This window comes from Dendropsophus ebraccatus, chromosome 13, assembly GCF_027789765.1.
Source record: "Dendropsophus ebraccatus isolate aDenEbr1 chromosome 13, aDenEbr1.pat, whole genome shotgun sequence".
NCBI classification, from domain to species: domain Eukaryota; kingdom Metazoa; phylum Chordata; class Amphibia; order Anura; family Hylidae; genus Dendropsophus; species Dendropsophus ebraccatus.
The window spans coordinates 59,478,994-59,497,545 of record NC_091466.1 but is presented as its reverse complement, the minus strand read 5'-3'; the positions used below and the strand labels follow the sequence as shown (position 1 = coordinate 59,497,545).

The following is an 18,552-nucleotide window of genomic DNA, read 5'->3' as shown; positions in this document are numbered from 1 at the left end:
GGCAGACTTGGATAAGGCAGAGCAATGGGTGATGATGCAATAGGCTGTGATGATAGCGTGCTGAATGATGGGAGTAATAGTGATACTGAGGATAAGATGCTGGGCGGAATGAAACTGAGATGAATACTTGCTGTTGATGATGAGAGGAATGACTGAAGAACGGCATCCAGATCTTGTGGTTAGGATGAGAATCTTAAGGACTTGAGAATAGAACACAGCCAAGAACACTTATGGTAATGCTGCAGCAGATACCGCGGGGCTGCGGCCTTGTGACACAGGAGCAGCAGCAACACACAACCTGTTCCCCTGAAGGTGGGTAACAGGACATGAGGTAGAGAGGAAGTCACATGGTATTCCCCAGCCAAAGCTCGATGGCCATTAGAGTTACCATGGAAGCAGGGGCAGTCACGTGACATCAAGCCATTGCATCATCACACCATTAGGCATATAGGACCAAATATACATGAGACGTACCATACTTGAACACTGGGGGGCGACATAATACCCTTACTGATAACTGAACATGCATACAAGAAATGAATGGAATAGCAGACCTAAATACTGAGAGGGGTGACACAATACACACAGTTTGCAGTGGATCATAGTTTTCCAGAACAGAACTGGCCATAATAAAGGTGCAGAGACAAAGTGACAAATAACTACTCTGTTCTGGGACACTGCAACTATGTTCACTTTGTTATCCATTGGGAAATTATTGTATTGCAGTTAACCCCTCCTTCCCCCATTGAAATGCCCCTATTCTGTGCCAAGTTAAAAATAATAAACATCCCACTCGCCTATCAACTTTCATACTATTGCAGTCGGAGCGAGCAGGTCTCCAACAGGCGGTGCGCAATGTAATTACGTCACAGGAGAAGACGTGTGCCGCTCAGCTGGACAGGAGCAGTGAGTCACTGCTTCTGAGTACATAACTCTAGTAACTCTGAGTACATTACTTAGTACACTACGCAATGTACATACAGGAGCTGGGATTGACCTTCAGATTCCCTGCTCCTGTACAGTACGCATCGCCACTCACATTCCACCCCAGTGGCCAATCACCATTTGTTATCTCTCTACTTCCAGCATCTACCTGGTCACCAGGGGCATCTGTAGGACTGGTGTCACCCCGAAACAGAGTGGCCCCCTATGAGTCATGGGCCCCCAGGCAACTGCCTACTCTGCCGAATGGTAAAGACGGCTCTGTGTCACTCTTATGACTGGCTATGGTGCTGTCCTGTCTGTCAGTGATTGGCTAAATGGACTGAAGACACTGGAGACCCGAAGGAGCGCGAATAGGTAAGTAAAACTTTTTTTTGTTGTTTTTAGATGTGCAGTTGCCATCTTTTTGCAAAGTTGGGAACAAATCTCATAGAAACATAGATTGTAGTCAGAAAAGACCACTTGGTCCATCTAGTCTGCCCTTATAGTAATAATTATATTATCTTTGTATAGATATACATTTTTCCCAGGCAGGTTTACGTTCACTTTGGGTTGTTCGGTTCTCTCATCTCTAGATGTAATGTCACAAGGACACCATGCCGTGATGCAGCTGATTCACATAGAGGGCAGAATAGCAACAGGGAATATATATAGACGAGTTAAGAAAAAACAAATAGTCTGCCTTGACTCAAAACCCTCTTTCACGTAGGTCATCTGCCTGCCCTATTCAGCTTTATTGGCTCTGGCACTGAATGATTGTATTTTTCCTGTAGCAGCTTATCTCCTAAAGGCTTTTTTGAAGGAATTTTTGGCCTATTCATTTAGACTAGTGGAGGCGAAGTCATGAGTTCAGTCTTTTCATATAAGTGTCAAGATCCAGGGTTCCTGTTTATTATGTAGTTATTTTCATAGGAACATGGATCACATGCTGATTATCCTTTCAGGCCGAGTCTTCATGAGTCTCCGGTGCCCTGTTATTCTATTCACAGCTCCTGGTGCACAGCCGCTGAGTGAGTTCTCTCTAATCTGATTGAGGAGAAGCCTCTGAGAATCTTCAGGGTGGCAGATGGGAGTGCAGGGACCTGACCGACAGATGGATCTGGTTGGGATTAGATTATTGTCTGGATCATTTTTTTACATTTTAGCAAATCTGTTATTTATCCTTAAGTTATTTGTGGCTTCTCTCGCCGTCTCAAAGTACGGAAATGTTTTTTGTCGTCGTCGTTAAACTTTCATGCAGTAAGTTATTGTTTCTGATGTAGTGTTTATATTAGATGTAATGGTAAACTGTTCTTGATAGTAATAGAATAAGACTTTGTAATTTATTTGTCCTTTATTGCTATATGTAATATCATTGTGTATAGCTAAAGTTAAACTTGCATGATCTATGTATACCATTATATGGACAGTGATGTCACTAGAGTTCCCCAAAGTATGTTTATTTGGGGCAGTTGACAGATGCCACAAAGTGATAAATCACTGATAGTATATACTGAATACTGTAGTCTACTATGCTATTCCATACTATTTTTTTTCCCTCTTTGTATACTGGCATAAAGCAGCCAGATGGAGGCCTCCCTCTGGCTATAGAAGCCTAGGGGCCCATGTGGCATGTCTCTCGAGATTTCCCTGTATGCATGTTGATTGTAGAGCAAAAATGGGATTCTAACAGCACCTACGTTTTTTTCTTTTTTTACAATATGTTCAAACACAGTAAAATAATACAAACATATGCCTGTGATTTTAAGGTAAAAATAGTGCCGTATTTTTAATATATGTTCCATTGAAGTCTATGAAAAATAGACCTATATTGCAGATCTGTGTCTTTTTAAATTTGGATAAAAATAAAAGATTATTATACAGATTTAGGACTCTGTGTTTAACTGCTTGTAAAAATATTGAAAAAAAATCTTGAATATCATATAGTTTATTGATCTGTGTGAAATACATATAGTCCACCACTACCTGATATATGAGAGGTTAAATCTGGATTATATGTAATTCAGTTGAGGGATATCAGAGGCATTAATTATGGCTGTCTCTATGTGATGCCCATCTGTTGAACCTCCTCATGGTGAACTACTGATTATCAGTGTGTATTAAGGATAGGACATTCAGGTTTCCTATTTAATTTTTATATAATATTAAACATCAGTACAAAATATAAAGCGTTGAGTAAGGCTTTAACATACTCTCATGTAGCCTCCCAAATACAAGATGAACATAGGATGACATATGTGAGCATTATATTTTGTGTGATTGTTACAGACCCTAATAGCATTTGTTCTAATTGTATGGAGGAAGTAGACCATAAAATAGAATTAGGGTGGATTGGGGCCATTCATACTTTCTCTATGTCTGCCCATCTAGTGGCGAGTTGTCCAAGCCGGTATTCTCCTCATTCTGTCTGTATCTCTGCCAGTCCACACCTTTGCCTTGATTGTTAACAAAACTTTGTTGGACTTTGTTTGTGCCCAAATGATTTGAAGAATTAAGGCCTCAATGACAAAAGAAGTTCTCCAGAGGGGGAAATTTTTTATTATTTTTAACTAATGTTAGAAAGTTATACAGATCTGAAAATTCCTTTAATTGAAAAAATCTCAAGCCCTCCAGTACTTTTCAGCTGCTGTAAGTCCTACAGAAAGTGGTGCACTTTTTTTTCTAGTCTGACATGATGCTCTCTGCATTATAGGTGTTGTCCAGTGTTAAGCATTTTGTAACATGCTGGGGGAGATTTATCAAACATGGTGTAAAGTGAAACTGGTTCAGTTGCCCCTAGCAACCAATCAGATTCCACCTTTCATTTTCCAAAGAGTCTGTGAGGAATGAAAGGTGGAATCTGATTGGTTGCTAGGGGCACTTTACACCATGTTCCGTAAATCTCCCCAATTGTTTCTGGTGTATATAAAGCAACAAACAGCCAATGTTTACCTCTCCATGCTTCCCTGTTGTCCCAAACTGACTGTAGAACCTGCTCAGCCAATCACTGACTGAGACAGGATAGCCAATGATTGGCTGAGCAGGCTATCACTCCTAAGACTAGTTTGTGCACGTGTGACACCTAGGGAACACAAACAATTAAGCATAACGCAGCAACACATAAAAAATGGACAACCCCTATAATGGCACATAGTGCTTTATGTCTTTTTAGTTTCCTCATTCACTGGATTCCTCATTAATGCTATGCAAACCATTGTAAGAACATTTCTAGAAGTGATCAAATTCTAAGTATGAATTGCTGAATCTAAATTTCAAGCATTGACCTGTATCCTTTTCTTAAGAAAAAGTAGTTTTAGTGTTGAGTGGCTCTATCAAACTGTTGGTGTTTGGCAACATCCACCAATAGCTCTGCATTTGATTCCCTGCAGCCCCAGAAGTTGGATGCCACCCTGGGGAGTCCTAGAAAACTTGGATACAACCAAAGGGCCAGTTCACTGGCAGAATTCTGCGGTGGAACTCGTCAATTCTACAGAGCAGAAAGGCCCGGAGAGAGGAGGCGCGCAAGCCCTTCAGTAGACTGCCTGTATGACACAGAGGCTGGCGGAATTCCGACAGTTTCACTCCATGTGAACTGGCCCAAAGGCTGTTTCCATGCTTTTCTGGCAGCCCTATGGCGGCATCCAACTAATGTAGCTGTGGGGCAATCGAATGCTGAGCGATCAGTGGATGTTACCGAACCCGAACAGTTTGTTAGTCCCGCTCAACACAGTAGTTTGGTCAAGTATCATCTGAGGTTTCTTAGCTCTGTATCCAGCGGGGAATCTCTTCTCTAGACATTACCTTACCTCTTGCAGACGATGAAGGTAATGGTCCCTTTACACGGAGAGATTATCGTTTAAATTTTTGCAACAATGATCGGATTTGAGCGATAATCAGCTCGTGGAAACTCTGCGTACAATCAAGCGGTGAGCGATAAATCGCTCATTGTGATCTTTGAACATGTTCTAAATCGCCATTGGTCTTTTGTGGAAAGTTAGCCGATCGCTTCATCTAAACAGTCTTTCATCGATTCACCCTATGTGTGAGAGAGGCTTATGCGATCTTAAAACGATCGCAATATCGATTTTTTTCGAACAGTTTATCGTTCCGTCTAAACGCTGATCGTTATAAAAAACACAGTTACTTTGAAATCATTTAATCGTTCGATTGCGCAAATTATTGCTCTTTGTAAAGGGACCATTAGAGACATACCATCATCCTTAGCGCCTCCTGCACACAGGGACCTAGCAGCAGGTTAGAGTTGTCTAACCTGCTGATATGTCCTTATTGTGTAGGTGACGCCAAGGATGAAGGTATGTCCTCGGCACTACTCCCGTGCATTTGGTGGTTTACTCCACGGTACAGTAAGACTGTTTGGCGCACGGGAGTGCCATTAGGAGCGCTGATCTGGCCTGCCCCCTGGCCGGCTCCATTAATAATCATTAGAAGAGGCGCGGGCCACTATAGGGGTGGAACAATGCTCCTAATGGTCTTATTGGGGCTGAGGATTAAAGGAGAAGTCCAGCAAATATTTTTATTAAAGTATTGTATTACTCCCCAAAAGGTATACAAATTACCAATATACACTTATTACGGGAAATGCACATAAAGTGTTTTTTTTCCCTGCACTTACTACTTCATCAAGGCTTCACTACCTGGATAAAATGGTGGTCATCACCCGACTCCCAGAGCTGTGTGGGCTGTGGCTGCTGGAGAGAGGGTGATGGCAGAGGGATGCTCAGTGTCCCTCAGTGTCCCTCTGCCATCATCCTCTCCAGCAGCCACAGCCCGCACAGCTCTTGAGAGTCGGGTCGTGACATCACCATTTTATCCAGGAAGTGACATCACCATTTTATCCAGGAAGTGACATCACCATGTTATCCAGGAAGTGAAGCCTTGATGCAGTAGTAAGTACAGGGAAAAAAACACTTTATAAGCATTTCCTATAATAAGTGTATATTGGGGATTTGTATAACTTTTGGGGGGCAATACAATACTTGAATAAAATTTTTCGCTGAACTTCTCCTTTACGATAAGAGACATACCTTTCCTTGGCACCTCCTGCGTAGTAGAGCCATAGCAGCAGGTGAGATTAGTCTAACCTGCTACTCATTCCCCTTTCAGTCTTGGTCCTGTTCGGTATTAAACCAGCTTTAATGTCCTTAAAACAGTTTCTTCCTCAAGGATCAGTAATTCAGACTTTGAGACTTTGTGAGTTTTTATAATTGGATAACATTTCTGTGGGAGAGAGAGAGAGTACGGCTTAATGGGGAAGACTTTGTTCTTGGGAAACATATTAAGCTCTGCTTATCGGAATAAAAAAGCTGATTAATCTACACTACAAAGCAATGAATAATTTAACTTGAAATTAGAAGGAGTGATTTCTAGTGACTGAAAAGTTTGGATTGTTTCCTAAGGAGTTTTTTTTTTTTTTTTTTTTCTCTTCTCTCTTTATGTTTATAGTCTATTCCAGGTATAAAATCAGTTTTTAGGCTTCACACAAAGTACATTTTATGACGAGAATGGCCGTTGTTTGCAATTACAACCTTCTTTTCATTGTTATAGCGACTATGTACTCACAATCTGTCCTCCCCAAACCACTTGTACCTTCGGATAGCTGCTTTTATCTGTCACAGTGCACCAGTGGCTGGCGCAATCTTCTGCAGTATTGAGCAGTTGAGCAATTTAAATTTAGGTACAATATTCTGCAGTATCATTTGGCATAATATTTTACTTTCCATAAAATGCCTCATTAACTATTATGTATATTTTAGTGTAACTCTATATACAATTTCTAAGCATTACAAATAACACTAATATGTGTTCACGAACACAGTCATGTCATTTAAATGTTACTGCAGAAATCATACTATCAATAGTGCAAACAATTTTCAGAAACTCTAATAGGTTTTATTGAACAAAATAGATTATCTGTACTCAAAAAGCTATTTTGCAGCTCCCCTCCCCCCAATTTCTGGATTTCTGTGTTCATTATGGTCTATTGAGGGGGGAGGGGCTGAGGGGGATGAGTGAGCACAGAGAGGAGAAAAGGCAGCCCTGCACAGCACATCATCCTGCAATCTTATCGCACCAAGTTCCCAGACCAGCACTGAGCTTTCCAACCTCTGAATCCAGCATTTTATCTGCCCAGACACAGTCTTCAAACTGCAGGGCTGTTTGTCTCCTCTCCCTGCTCACTTGTCCCCCTACATAAGTTTTAATGGACTCGGCAAACCCATCTTCACTTTGCTCCTATGTAAGGGTGGGTTCATACTGAGGAATTCTCGCGGATAATGTCCGTGACATGTCACTTCTTTTGGCGAATAGCTGAATACACCGGCCCATAGAATGGTGTCTATGGAGCCGGCGGAAAGGCGCGCGGACATACTGTGGAATTCCGCGGACTTCCACGAGAATTCCTCAGTATGAACCCACCCTGATGGAAAAGGCTTTGCCTAATAATGCAAAGATAATAAGAGGGGTGGGGTGGGGGGTATGAGAACGGCTTTTGAAGTACAATAAGATGTTTTTTTGCCTAATAAAACCTGTTTTATTACAGTTTCTTACAATAGCCTTTACCATTAAATTCTGTAAAAATATTTAAAATGTCAGTTACACCTTTAAAAAAAGCTTTTAATGAAATAATAAAACCTGAAAATGGTTAAATAAACTGGGCAAATATAATTCTCACCCTACACCTGTTCTAATAAAAGGATTAAGAGAATAACAAAAAAATGTATGGGATGTATAATGCTTGGAGGATTATACATATTACCACCAGATGGCGTACAGGGGATGATAAGGAATATAGTGGACATCTGTATAATAAGTATATAGCTGTATAGGGGAGTAACAGGTCAGAGACCCAAGTCACCATCTCTTTAGTTTATCATAATATTTTCTTTCCTTTGTTTGATGACATGACAGCACAGGCAGACCACCTTAACTGTTAGGTTTATGGGCCTTTGTTTCCCCCCAGAGTTTGCTTGCTGCATGTTGTACAGTCTAGTTGTTTCAATGTTTTGTGGTCCAAAGTTTAGTGCCCCAAACTGCATCACTTCATTGCCATACCCCACCCCCACACTTCCATCCGCAGATTATAGTGTATATAGTTGTCGGAGGTGTTTGTGTGTGTGCTTCTGGTGATCTGAGTATAGTTAAGACTGGACTTCAGCTGGGAGTGGATCTTATTCTACCTTTTCAGAGCCTTTTTAATGTATTAGCTTCCCTTTATGGAGCATTACAAGATTCTTCGAAATACACTGGTTGGGTTTGGAAAAATCTTTTAGAAGGACCATGGGTAGCAGCCAGTGGCGTAACTGGGATTTAAGGGGCCCCATAGCAAAAATTTCTTAGGGGTCCCCTTCCCTTACACACAACCTAAAGCAAGATAGATGGATATAAAAATAATCTACTTAACTACTGGTGCGCTGATAACCTGACCTCTGCAAGGAGCTCTGCAAAATTTCCTTTCCTACTTAATTACCAGCTGGAGAACAGAGGTCAGCATGTAAGTAAATATTGGGTCATGAGGGTCATTGGGCCATGCTTAGTACTTTAGGGCAATGCAGTGTCCCAGCACGAAGGGTTCTTTCTCTCCATATCCATATATATATTTGCTATAGTGCTGGAAAGGTTAGTGGCCACTGCAAAGGGTTGGTTTATGTTGCCCCAGTGTTCATCTTTTATATTCTCTGTAGAGATGAGCGAACCTGGAGCATGCTCGAGTCGATCCGAACCCGAACTTTCGGCATTTGATTAGCGGTGGCTGCTGAAGTTGGATAAAGCCCTAAGGCTATGTGGAAATTATGGATATAGTCATTGGCTGTATCCATGTTTTCCAGACAACCTTAGAGCTTTATCCAAGTTTTGCAGCCCCAGCTAATCAAATACCGAACGTTCGGGTTCGGATCGACTCAAACCCAAACCCGGTTTGCTCATCTCTAATTCTCAGTATTCTGCTATGTACATTAATTCTTATATGTTGGTCACATGGTGTGGTGATGCAAACAGCCTAGTATCACGCATTCCCGCCCAGTACAGACCCGGCTTATTCTCAGGATTCTCTTCTATCCCCAAGATCTGGGTACACCTCCTAAGTCTCTATATTCGTCTCATCGCTAACAGCAAGTATTCTCCTCATTATCACTATACCCAGCATCATTCTCAAGGGAACTACTACTCCGATCCTCCGTAAAGATCTTTCCTAACCACCGAGTCACTACCATATTATGGCCTATTGCAACACCACCTATCTCCTCAATTGTATTTGACTCTGCCTATTCCTGGTTGCATCCAGAGACTGTTGCTATTCGCATTTACCGTGTCAATAAACATACAACTCCCGTTGTTTCTGAACCCTGGCATTGGTCTAGTCATTGGTGCCTTGACTAAGGGCAACGAAGAATTGCCGGAGTCCCGCAACGTCAGGATCCCGTGGTCTAGCCGCTTCATCCCTCGAGCCATAACCGTGACCTCATCATCTGGCATAGTGGCAACCCGGGGTCTACGCATGACTAACTACCTCACCCAGTGTGTCGCCCCGTTGCAGCAGAACTTGATCATAGCTGTGCCAAGGGAGGGAATGACAGCTTGGCAACAATGATATCAAAGCACCTCCCTGTGAGCTGGCAATATTAAAGGGGTCACTCCGGTGAAAATCTTTGTTTCAAATCAACTGGTTTCAGAAATTTATATAGGTTTATAACTCCAGCCTTCCAGTACTTATTAGCTGCTGTTTGCCTGCAAGCAGTGGTGTATTCTTTTCAGTCTGACACAGTGCTATCTGCTGCCACCCCTGTCCACAGCAGAAGAGGTTTTCTATGGGGATTTTCTGCTGCTCTGAACAGTTTCGGTCTTTGACAGAAGTGGCAGCAGAGAGCACTGTGTCCGACTGGAAAGAATACACCACTTCCTGCATGCAGACAGCAGCTGAGAAGTGGAGATTTTTAAATAGAAGTAAATTACAAATCTATAGAACTTTCTGAATCCAGTTGATTTCAAAGAAATAGTCAAATATCCAGATATCCTCTAATGGCAGATATTATACCGTACAATGCGGACACTGAACTAGTACTAGGCTGTATTTCTCTAACTGAACACGGTCTATAGGTGAAGTTACTGTATTCCCTAACACCTTCATCTCTGCTTCTGCTACATAGTGAGCCAGACGTTGGCAACCTGCTGCGTCACATTTAGTCTTGGCAGAGAAGGGCAGCACTAGATTAATTTAACAACTTGTGGGCGTTCTTTCAGTCTGCAGAGAATTACATTGAGACGTTCACCAGCAGTCATTAATAGAATTACAGACCCAGGTCCCTTTTATTTATGGGGCTGTATAATATAATCAGAGTTGGGGCATATGACTGCCCACGCCTAATGTCCCCTGTGTCTGGGGAATAAACCACCCATAACAAGGCGGCGTCCTCATTTCATCCTGATTTCTATCTAATGAAGGTCTCCACATTTATTCCAGCTCTTTACTGCGCCGTCTCCTATTCATTATGAATTACTGCCAGTTCTTACAGATACCCCACCCAATGTAGCCAGATCTGCTGGCCTCCTCCTTATGTGGCGGCTGCCCTGATCACTTATTGCTGAACAGCAGGATGCTTCTCTGCCTTAATTTCCTGTAGTGCTCAGGACTGGTGAGTCAGATTGTGTTGTGTGATGCTTGCTTTGCTCTAATGTGATTTGTAGTCCACACCAGGAGCTGCTAAGCCTCTTGATATTCAGTGTCAGGGTGCATTCACACCAGTCCTCTGAATGCTAGGTGAGGATAATTAAGGGAGGGTGGTATATAGGAGAGATTCAGATTTTTTTTTTTCTTTGCTTCCTACCCTTTCTCTTAAATAGAGCATGAATGTGCTTTATTATTATTAGTATTAGAATTAGTATTATTAATAGTATTATTAGTATTATTAGTATTAATAGTATTAATAATATTAATAGTATTAATATTATTAGTATTAATAGTATTAATAATATTATTAATAGTATTAATATTTATTATTAGTATTAATAGTAGTAGTATTATGTATTTTTATTATGTATTATCTTTATTTTTGTTTTCGTTGTTGTTGATATTATTATTATTATTTATTTTTATTTTTCATATATATATATATATATATATATATATATAATTATACAATAGGTAAATGTTATGTTTTTTTACAGCTGTATACAAGCAGAGTTTGTCACATTACACAGGTAATCATAATGTATAGTTTGCTGCAGTTAATGACATAGCTCTCCTGATGTGCAAGTAAATCCACTATAGCAGGGGAAGGGGACCTTGGCTCTCCAGCTGCTGCAAAACTACAACTCCTATCATGCCTGGACGGCCAAAGGCTGTTCAGGCATGATGGGAGTTGTAGTTTTGCTACAGCTGGAGAGCCAAGGTTCCTTGCCCCTGTACTACAGAGACAAATTAAGCTCTGCTATATCTGTATGAACATATGTAGAGTGGTAGTGTGTGAATTTGTATAGCTACTATAGTAAAAATCATTAAAGATGACTATTCTCCCCTATAATTCTATTGTGGCTAAGGACCTCACTCCTTTGTTCGCTCACAGTGGTTCTATTGCGGAATACGCTGGCACTATATAGATAAGAATTAATGTTGCATTGTACGTGGAATGTTTAATTAGCGATGTTCTCATCTACATGTAAAAATCTATTCTGGTGGCTGCTTAAATCAATTGGTGCAAGAGATTTGTAATTTACTTCTATTAAGAAAAAAAAAATCTCCAGTCTTCTAGTACTTATGTACTGCTGTATGTCCTGCAGGAAGTGGTGTATTTTTTTCATTCTGGAGAGCAGGAGAGGTTTATTATGGGGATTTGCTACTGCTCTGGACAGTTCCTGATAGGAACAGAGGTGGCAGCAGAGAGCACTGTGTCAGACTGGAAAGAATACACCACTTCCTGCAGGACATAAAGCAGCTTATACTGTACTAGAAGACTGAAGATTTTTTAAATAGATTACAAATTTCAAGTACTTTATGGCAGCAGTTGATCTGAATGAGAAAATTTGGGGGGGTTGACAGCCCCTTTAACCCATTAACGACAGATGACGTACATTTACACCATCTCACCGCTAGGGGAGTTTGGAGTGGAGCCGTGCCGCAATCCCGACTGCTATCTGCATCTCCCGCTCATGAAGACTGTTAAATGCAGCTGTCAAACATGACATGCACTTGCAGGAGTTGTCCAGCGAAAATCTTTTTCTTTCAAATCAACTGGTGTCAGAAAGTTATATAGATTTGTAATTTACTTATATTAAAAAATCTAAAGCCTTCCCATACTTATCAGCTGCTGTATGTCCTTCAGGAAATGTTGACTTTTTTCAGTCTGACACAGTGCTCTCTGCTGACATCTCTGGCTGAGACAAGAACTTCTAGAGCAGGGGAGGTTTTCAATGGGGATTCATAGAAAACCGAGACAAAGTTCCTGTCTCGGCCAGAGATGTCAGCAGAGAGCGCTGTGTGAGACTGAAAATAAAACATTTACTGCATGACTTATGCTATGTTTACACGGAACGATTATAGGGCAAATTTTCGCGATAACTATCGCTTTGAGCGATAATTGTTCCGTGTAAACGCAGCGGACGATCAAACGTTTAGCCAAAAAACGTTTAATTTGATCTTTGAACATGTTAATAAATCGTCGTTGATCGTTCGCAATAAATTTGCAGATCAGTCCGTGTAAACAGTCGTTCACTGATTTTACCTATGTGCGAGATAGGCTTAAGCGATGGCAAAACGATAGCAAAACTAATTTTCTGTACGATATCGTTGCATCTAAACGTTGATAATGATAAAAAAAAAATTGTTACTTCGCAATCGTTAATCGTACGATCGGGCGAATTATCGATCCGTGTAAACGTAGCATAATAGGAGCTAAGAAGTATAGGAAGACTGGAAATTTTTTAATAGAAGTAAATTACAAATCTATATAACTTTCTGACACCTGTCGATTTGAATGAAAACAATTTTTACTGGACAACCCCTCCATAGTCTTCCATAGCGGTCTAGTGGATGGATAGCCCCCTCCCCGGAGCAATAAGGAATGAAGCATGAAGCTGATCCCGACTCTGTATTCTGTAGAAGACCAGACCAATAGAGCACCGATCTTATTGATCGGAGCTGTATAATGCATTCTACAAAAAAGTTTTTTATTAATAAAAAAAACCCTAATAAAAGTCTGAATCACCCCACTTTTCTCATTTTATAAATATAAATAAATGCGTAATCGTCCAAACAATTAAATTATTACATTTCGATTCCCGCACTGTAAACTGCGTAAGCACAAAAAAAACGCCAAAGTGCAAAATAGTGCTTTTTTGGTCACATCAAATCCAGAAAAATTGTAATAAAAAGCGATCAAAAAGTCGCATATGTGCAATCAAGGTACCGATAGAAAGTAAAGATGCTGGTGGAAAAAATGACACCTCACACAGCCCCATAGACCAAAGGATAAAAGCGTTATAAGCATGGTAATAGAGCGATTTTAGGGAACATATATTTTCTTTAAAAGCCGTCAAATAATATAAAAATTTTGTAAGCTATATATCGTTTTAATCCTACCCACTTGAGAAACAGTATGTGGCACAAAAAATAAGGGCTCATGTGGGTGTGTAGGTGAAAAAATACAAGTGCTATGGAGGAAAAAACTAAAACGCAAAAATGAAAACTAGCTCCGTCATTAAGGGGTTTAGCCCAAAAACAGCACCACACTGGGCACAGGCGGTAAGTGGTATTGCAGCTAAGCCTTATTCAGTTTCATGGATCTGTAATACCACATATAATAAGTGATGACAGGGTTGATGATGATGAATTAAGCAAACATGGTTCTTTTAATTCTTGACAGCCTTGTTAAATGAATTGTCTGGGATTATTAAAATAGTCTTCCTTCTAAAAATAGCACCATCCCTGTCCTCAGGTTGTGTGTGGTATTACAACTCTGCAGCATTCACTTTAATGGAACTGAACTGCAATACCACAAACAGACTGAGATCAAGAGTGGTGCTGTAACTGGAAGAAAGCAGACGTGTATTTGTAAGCATGGATAGCCCTTTTGATACTCTCTATTACATTACTCTGCTTGTATTATCCTCACCTTGCTATAGGGTACAGTGGCCACCTGGTCTTTAGGAATTTGTAGCCACTGCAAAAGACAAGTAGCCCAAATTTTGGTAAGAATTTTTTTAATTGGTGTTGAGCGCAATCTGTCTATAGCAGGAATAGGGAACCTTCGGCTCTCCAGCTGTTGCAAAACTACAATTCCCATCAAAGCTTTGGCTGTCCAGGCATGATGGAATTGTAGTCTTGAAACAGCTAGAGGGCCGAAGATTCCCCCATCCCTGGTCTACAGAGTTGTGGTACCAATAATACACAGTTGTCCAGGATTGGAAGAAGAGCTACATTCTTCCAAAAAAACAGCGCCACACCTGTCCTCAGGTTGAGTGTGGTACTACAACTCTGCTCCATTATCTTCAATAGAACTAAACTGCAATGCCACATACAAAGAACAAAAGGACATGAACACGAGAATGGTGCATTACTGCAAGAAAGCACCATGTTTTTCTAATCTTGAACAAGGGTTTTTATGCAGATGCTGTTAGTGAATGTAATTAAATTCTGTCTTTTTTTCCCATGTTTGGGTGTGTTCTGTGCAAACCTATATTGACGGGTTAGCGTTTTGTTGTCTGTTTTCCGCTGGTATGCAATAAATTACAGTCCTGGGGGGAGGGTCAGGGTATAGTCAATAGCACTAATGTTGAACGACTCATTGTGGGTACATGAATCTGACACGCCAATTTTTTTTTTTTTCTCGTTCCAACAGGATAAAGTATTGTGGACGTTGGTCAGATGATTCTCCGCCTGGCTATCACATGCTGTGTCATGAAGCAGAGAGAACACTGACAATATTATTTAAATATCGGAATAATTAGAGGCGTATAATGGAGAGCAATAACTCCATCCTCCAATTGCATCAACCCATTATGGAGCTCTGTTACGTCAGCTTCTATCTTCCTCGGGGTAATGTCAGGGGATTCACATACAAGCGCTGTGTAACTCGAGACAAGGCTGGAGCATGCTTTGATAACTGTTTTCAAGTCAGGGAGGAGACAGAGCATGCACAGCACAGGGATCCACCTTATGGAAGCTTTCCAGAGGCCTTGAGGAAAACTAATACACGGGACCTGCTCACGGAGCTTTACAAGCTTACTGCTGCTAAGGATAGATTGCTGGTTGATCTTCTCAACACATCAGAGACTCCAAGACCTAAAATGGGTAATCAGGATGGTAAATTTCAAGACTTGGCTGGAGCATCGCACTTTCTGGATGAATCCTCCATCCCAAATGATTTTCAAGAATCTTTGACGGCTTCTGTGGACAAAAAAGCGTCCAAGGGAAAGAAGGTAAGGAGGTTCAGCCGAAGGAAGGAGAGCATAGAGGATTTCGTGAACAAAAAAATTAAATGGAAAGGTACTGCCGAAGCTGGAACGTTACCAGGTAGAGAGAAGGCACCATCGATAAAGGTTTCTTTGGCAGGACCTTCTGAAAACATGGGACGTCCAAGACTCCAGTCTGTGGAGAACAAGGACTTGTATGTTACTGGGCTTTCCGTGAAACCTTCTCATGGTAGACCCAGTGAGAGTTCGGGGACTCTTGGCCCTGCGTCATCAGCTGGCAGTTCACAATCTTTGTATGACAATGATGTTTTTAGTGACTTTACTTTAGTGTATCAAAATGACAGCCCTATGGGGGACTTGCAAGATGTTCTCAGGATGGTCCAGGAGCAGCAGAAGGATGTTTCAGCCCACAGTGAATTATTAAACCAAGACAGCCTGGAATACATTGACAGTGATCAGGCCTGCATGGATAGAGACTGTAAGACTGTCGTAGCCAAAGTCCAGGATCTCAGCCCTTGTGTGCAGAAAGTGGTGACTACCTATAGCTTTCCAGACTGTCCTCCTAGGGAAGGCCGGTATGAAGATGTCACTACTGTCCACTCCGCTTTGTCAACTGAGTTTGTCTCTAAAGTCAATGTATTTAATCTAAATGAGACTTTTGTGAAGGACAAAGAGGAAATTTCCGAGAAACACACGGAGGTGGAGAACAAGGCCGATGGGGAGACTCTGCAAGTACATGGGTTTGTTAACAAGAGCCTCCTCAGGGTTCTTAAAAGTGACAATGTGGAGGAGACTGAGTATTGGTTAGGGCAGCTTGACCACAAGAGAGGATATGGCCGCATTAGCCCCAGTCTGGCGAAACAGAAGACGAGATCCCAGGAATCTTTGACCGTATCGACTGCGTCTCAATCCAACAGCAAAGTGGAGAAACCAGTCACCGCCCCCCCTGTAGACTGTGCTACGCTTCATCACTCCTTCCCTTCCCTTAATAATGTCAATAAAGAGGTGTCTCCTGTCCCGTCTCCATTTACATCACGACTACCCAGTCCCCAGCTCCATCACCGGATTCTCCCTTTGCCTACGAAGCCATTTGAAGATGATCCTAGATCATGGGGGAGGGACATGCATTGGCCTGGACGTGATTTTATCAAAGAGCCATCAACGCTCCCTAGACTGGGGGGTAAAACCAAAGCATCTAGCCTTACTAACCTAGGGCCTGACTCCTGCATTACAGATGACTTCAGGCAAAAGCTAAAAGGAAATGGGAAATCGCTTGCCTTGCAGCTTGATCTTCCTCCACCAGGTTAGTAGCTCTGTTGTTTGCGGCTTGTTTATTTATTTATTTTTAATAGAGTACGTCTTTCTATGCATTTTAAGTAAGAAAATCTAATCTTGCATGTATTGTATGATCACCTTAATGATATATGCATGACTTTGATGTTTTACATGAAAGAATATTCTTCCTATTGCTTGGGCATCTATGACATCTGTCTATTGATTTATAATATCCACCATAAAAGATTCCCTAACCTATCCATGTTCTGCTGCATCAGACGTCACACCCTTGCCTTCTAAATTTTCTTAGTTTATCGGCAGCAATGTGTTTATGCACTCATCGCATTACAGGCAAGCACAACTATGGTTTTTTTAATGGAAAAAAAAAAAGCACTTTGTCTATTGCTGGAATTTTTCCTTTGTTACTGAAAACCCTTTGACAAGATCCTGGTTAATGTTTGGCAGAGACCCATCTTCTATTTTACAATTGTTAATGTTTTGTGCAAACCTTTCATTGAGTAACTCTTGAAACATGTGATTGAGTTCAAAGCCAATTAGTGAAGGGTGACTAAAAGACGGTAATGGGAATAAGCAGTCAAGTGTAAGGATTGGACTGAACTCGTGGAATTACAAAGCAGAATTCCCATTGCGAGATTGTGCATGAAAAACGTATGAAGAGCCTGGGAGGTTTGGCTCTTGGTAAACACTGCAGTGTGTGCCGTGCTTCGCTCTGTGCTGCTGGGCCAGGCTTGCAGGCTGTAGTGTAACAACTTGGGACCAGACGGAACTGTAGGTTATAAGGTGGTTTTCCAATAATTATAAATTACCAACAAGCTGGGTCTGGCATAAAGAATACAAATATAAAATCCCTTTACTCCACTGAAACCAGAGTAGCCACCACTCTGGTGTCCTAAATGACATCCTGTACATTGTACATGTAATTCTGCAGCTAGTCACTGGCCCCAGTGGTCCCACGTGGTAGAGACTGCCGTGAAACTTTCGCCAGGTCAGCTGTTAAGATGGTGTGGTAGCTGAGTGGGTATAGGGTCACTTGGGCACTTGTCATGGTAGCCTGGAATGGGTAAATGATGTCCCTGCAGCCTTCGTTTACGATTATCGGGCCGTGTAATAGGCCCAGTAAACGAGAGACGATCTAGCAGATCGCTGCTCGTTTACAGGTATTATCGGGCCCCCATCGGGCCGTGTAATACCACCCTAAGAGAGTTACCCTACTCAATGAAACAGAACTTAGGGACCCATATCATGTCACTACAATACAGCTATGTATTGACTGTATTGTACAGGCCATCAAGTTTTGTTTATGCTTTTCCCAGTCTGTGGTTAACCCATCTTATCTGATGGAAAACTCCTTTAAAGCACAGACTTATTTTAGGCAAAACGTATGTGGTTTTTGACGCAAGAGCAGCACTGATTTCCACCTCAAAAACCATGCAGTGTCTCTTCAGAAAACCTTGCTTCCACAGTCTTGGGACAAAAAGTACCCTAGTAGTGTAGAGGTATTATGCCAGATTCCCATTCTAGTAACCCGTGTTTGTGTACTTGCTACTGCACCTGTTGGTGGGTGACTTGCTTACCCAACACCTATAGGCACTTTCTCATTCTTCGTACAATGGCTAAACCATTTGCAAATTGAACTCACTGCCTCTTTAGTCACCCCCAGTCTGCAGAATCTGTTGGTGCTATACAAATATTTATTAATAATAATAAAATTAATAATAATAATAATAATAGTTACCATTTTCTCTCTGGACAAGCCTTTTAAGAAAGTGGAAAAGTGGTATCTCTCTTTCTCGCTCTCTGATGCTCCACTTCTCCAGAAGAGCTACTTACTTGTCCCCATCCAGTGGAGTTGCCGCACTGCTGCTCTGTCTCCCCCTGGTTGTATATCCTGGTTCTTATAGCATCACGGCCACA

General features: G+C 41.4%; 1 protein-coding gene across 1 annotated transcript in view; it reads left to right on the top strand.

Moving 5' to 3' along the window:
- The window catches only part of FMN1 (formin 1), a 137,252-nt gene that overhangs the window by 12,438 nt on the left and 106,262 nt on the right, over nt 1-18,552 (top strand). Inside the window, 1 exon segment of the mRNA XM_069949350.1 lies at nt 14,769-16,645. Within this exon segment, the coding sequence (XP_069805451.1) occupies nt 14,887-16,645 (1,759 nt within the window). The 5' untranslated portion in view covers nt 14,769-14,886.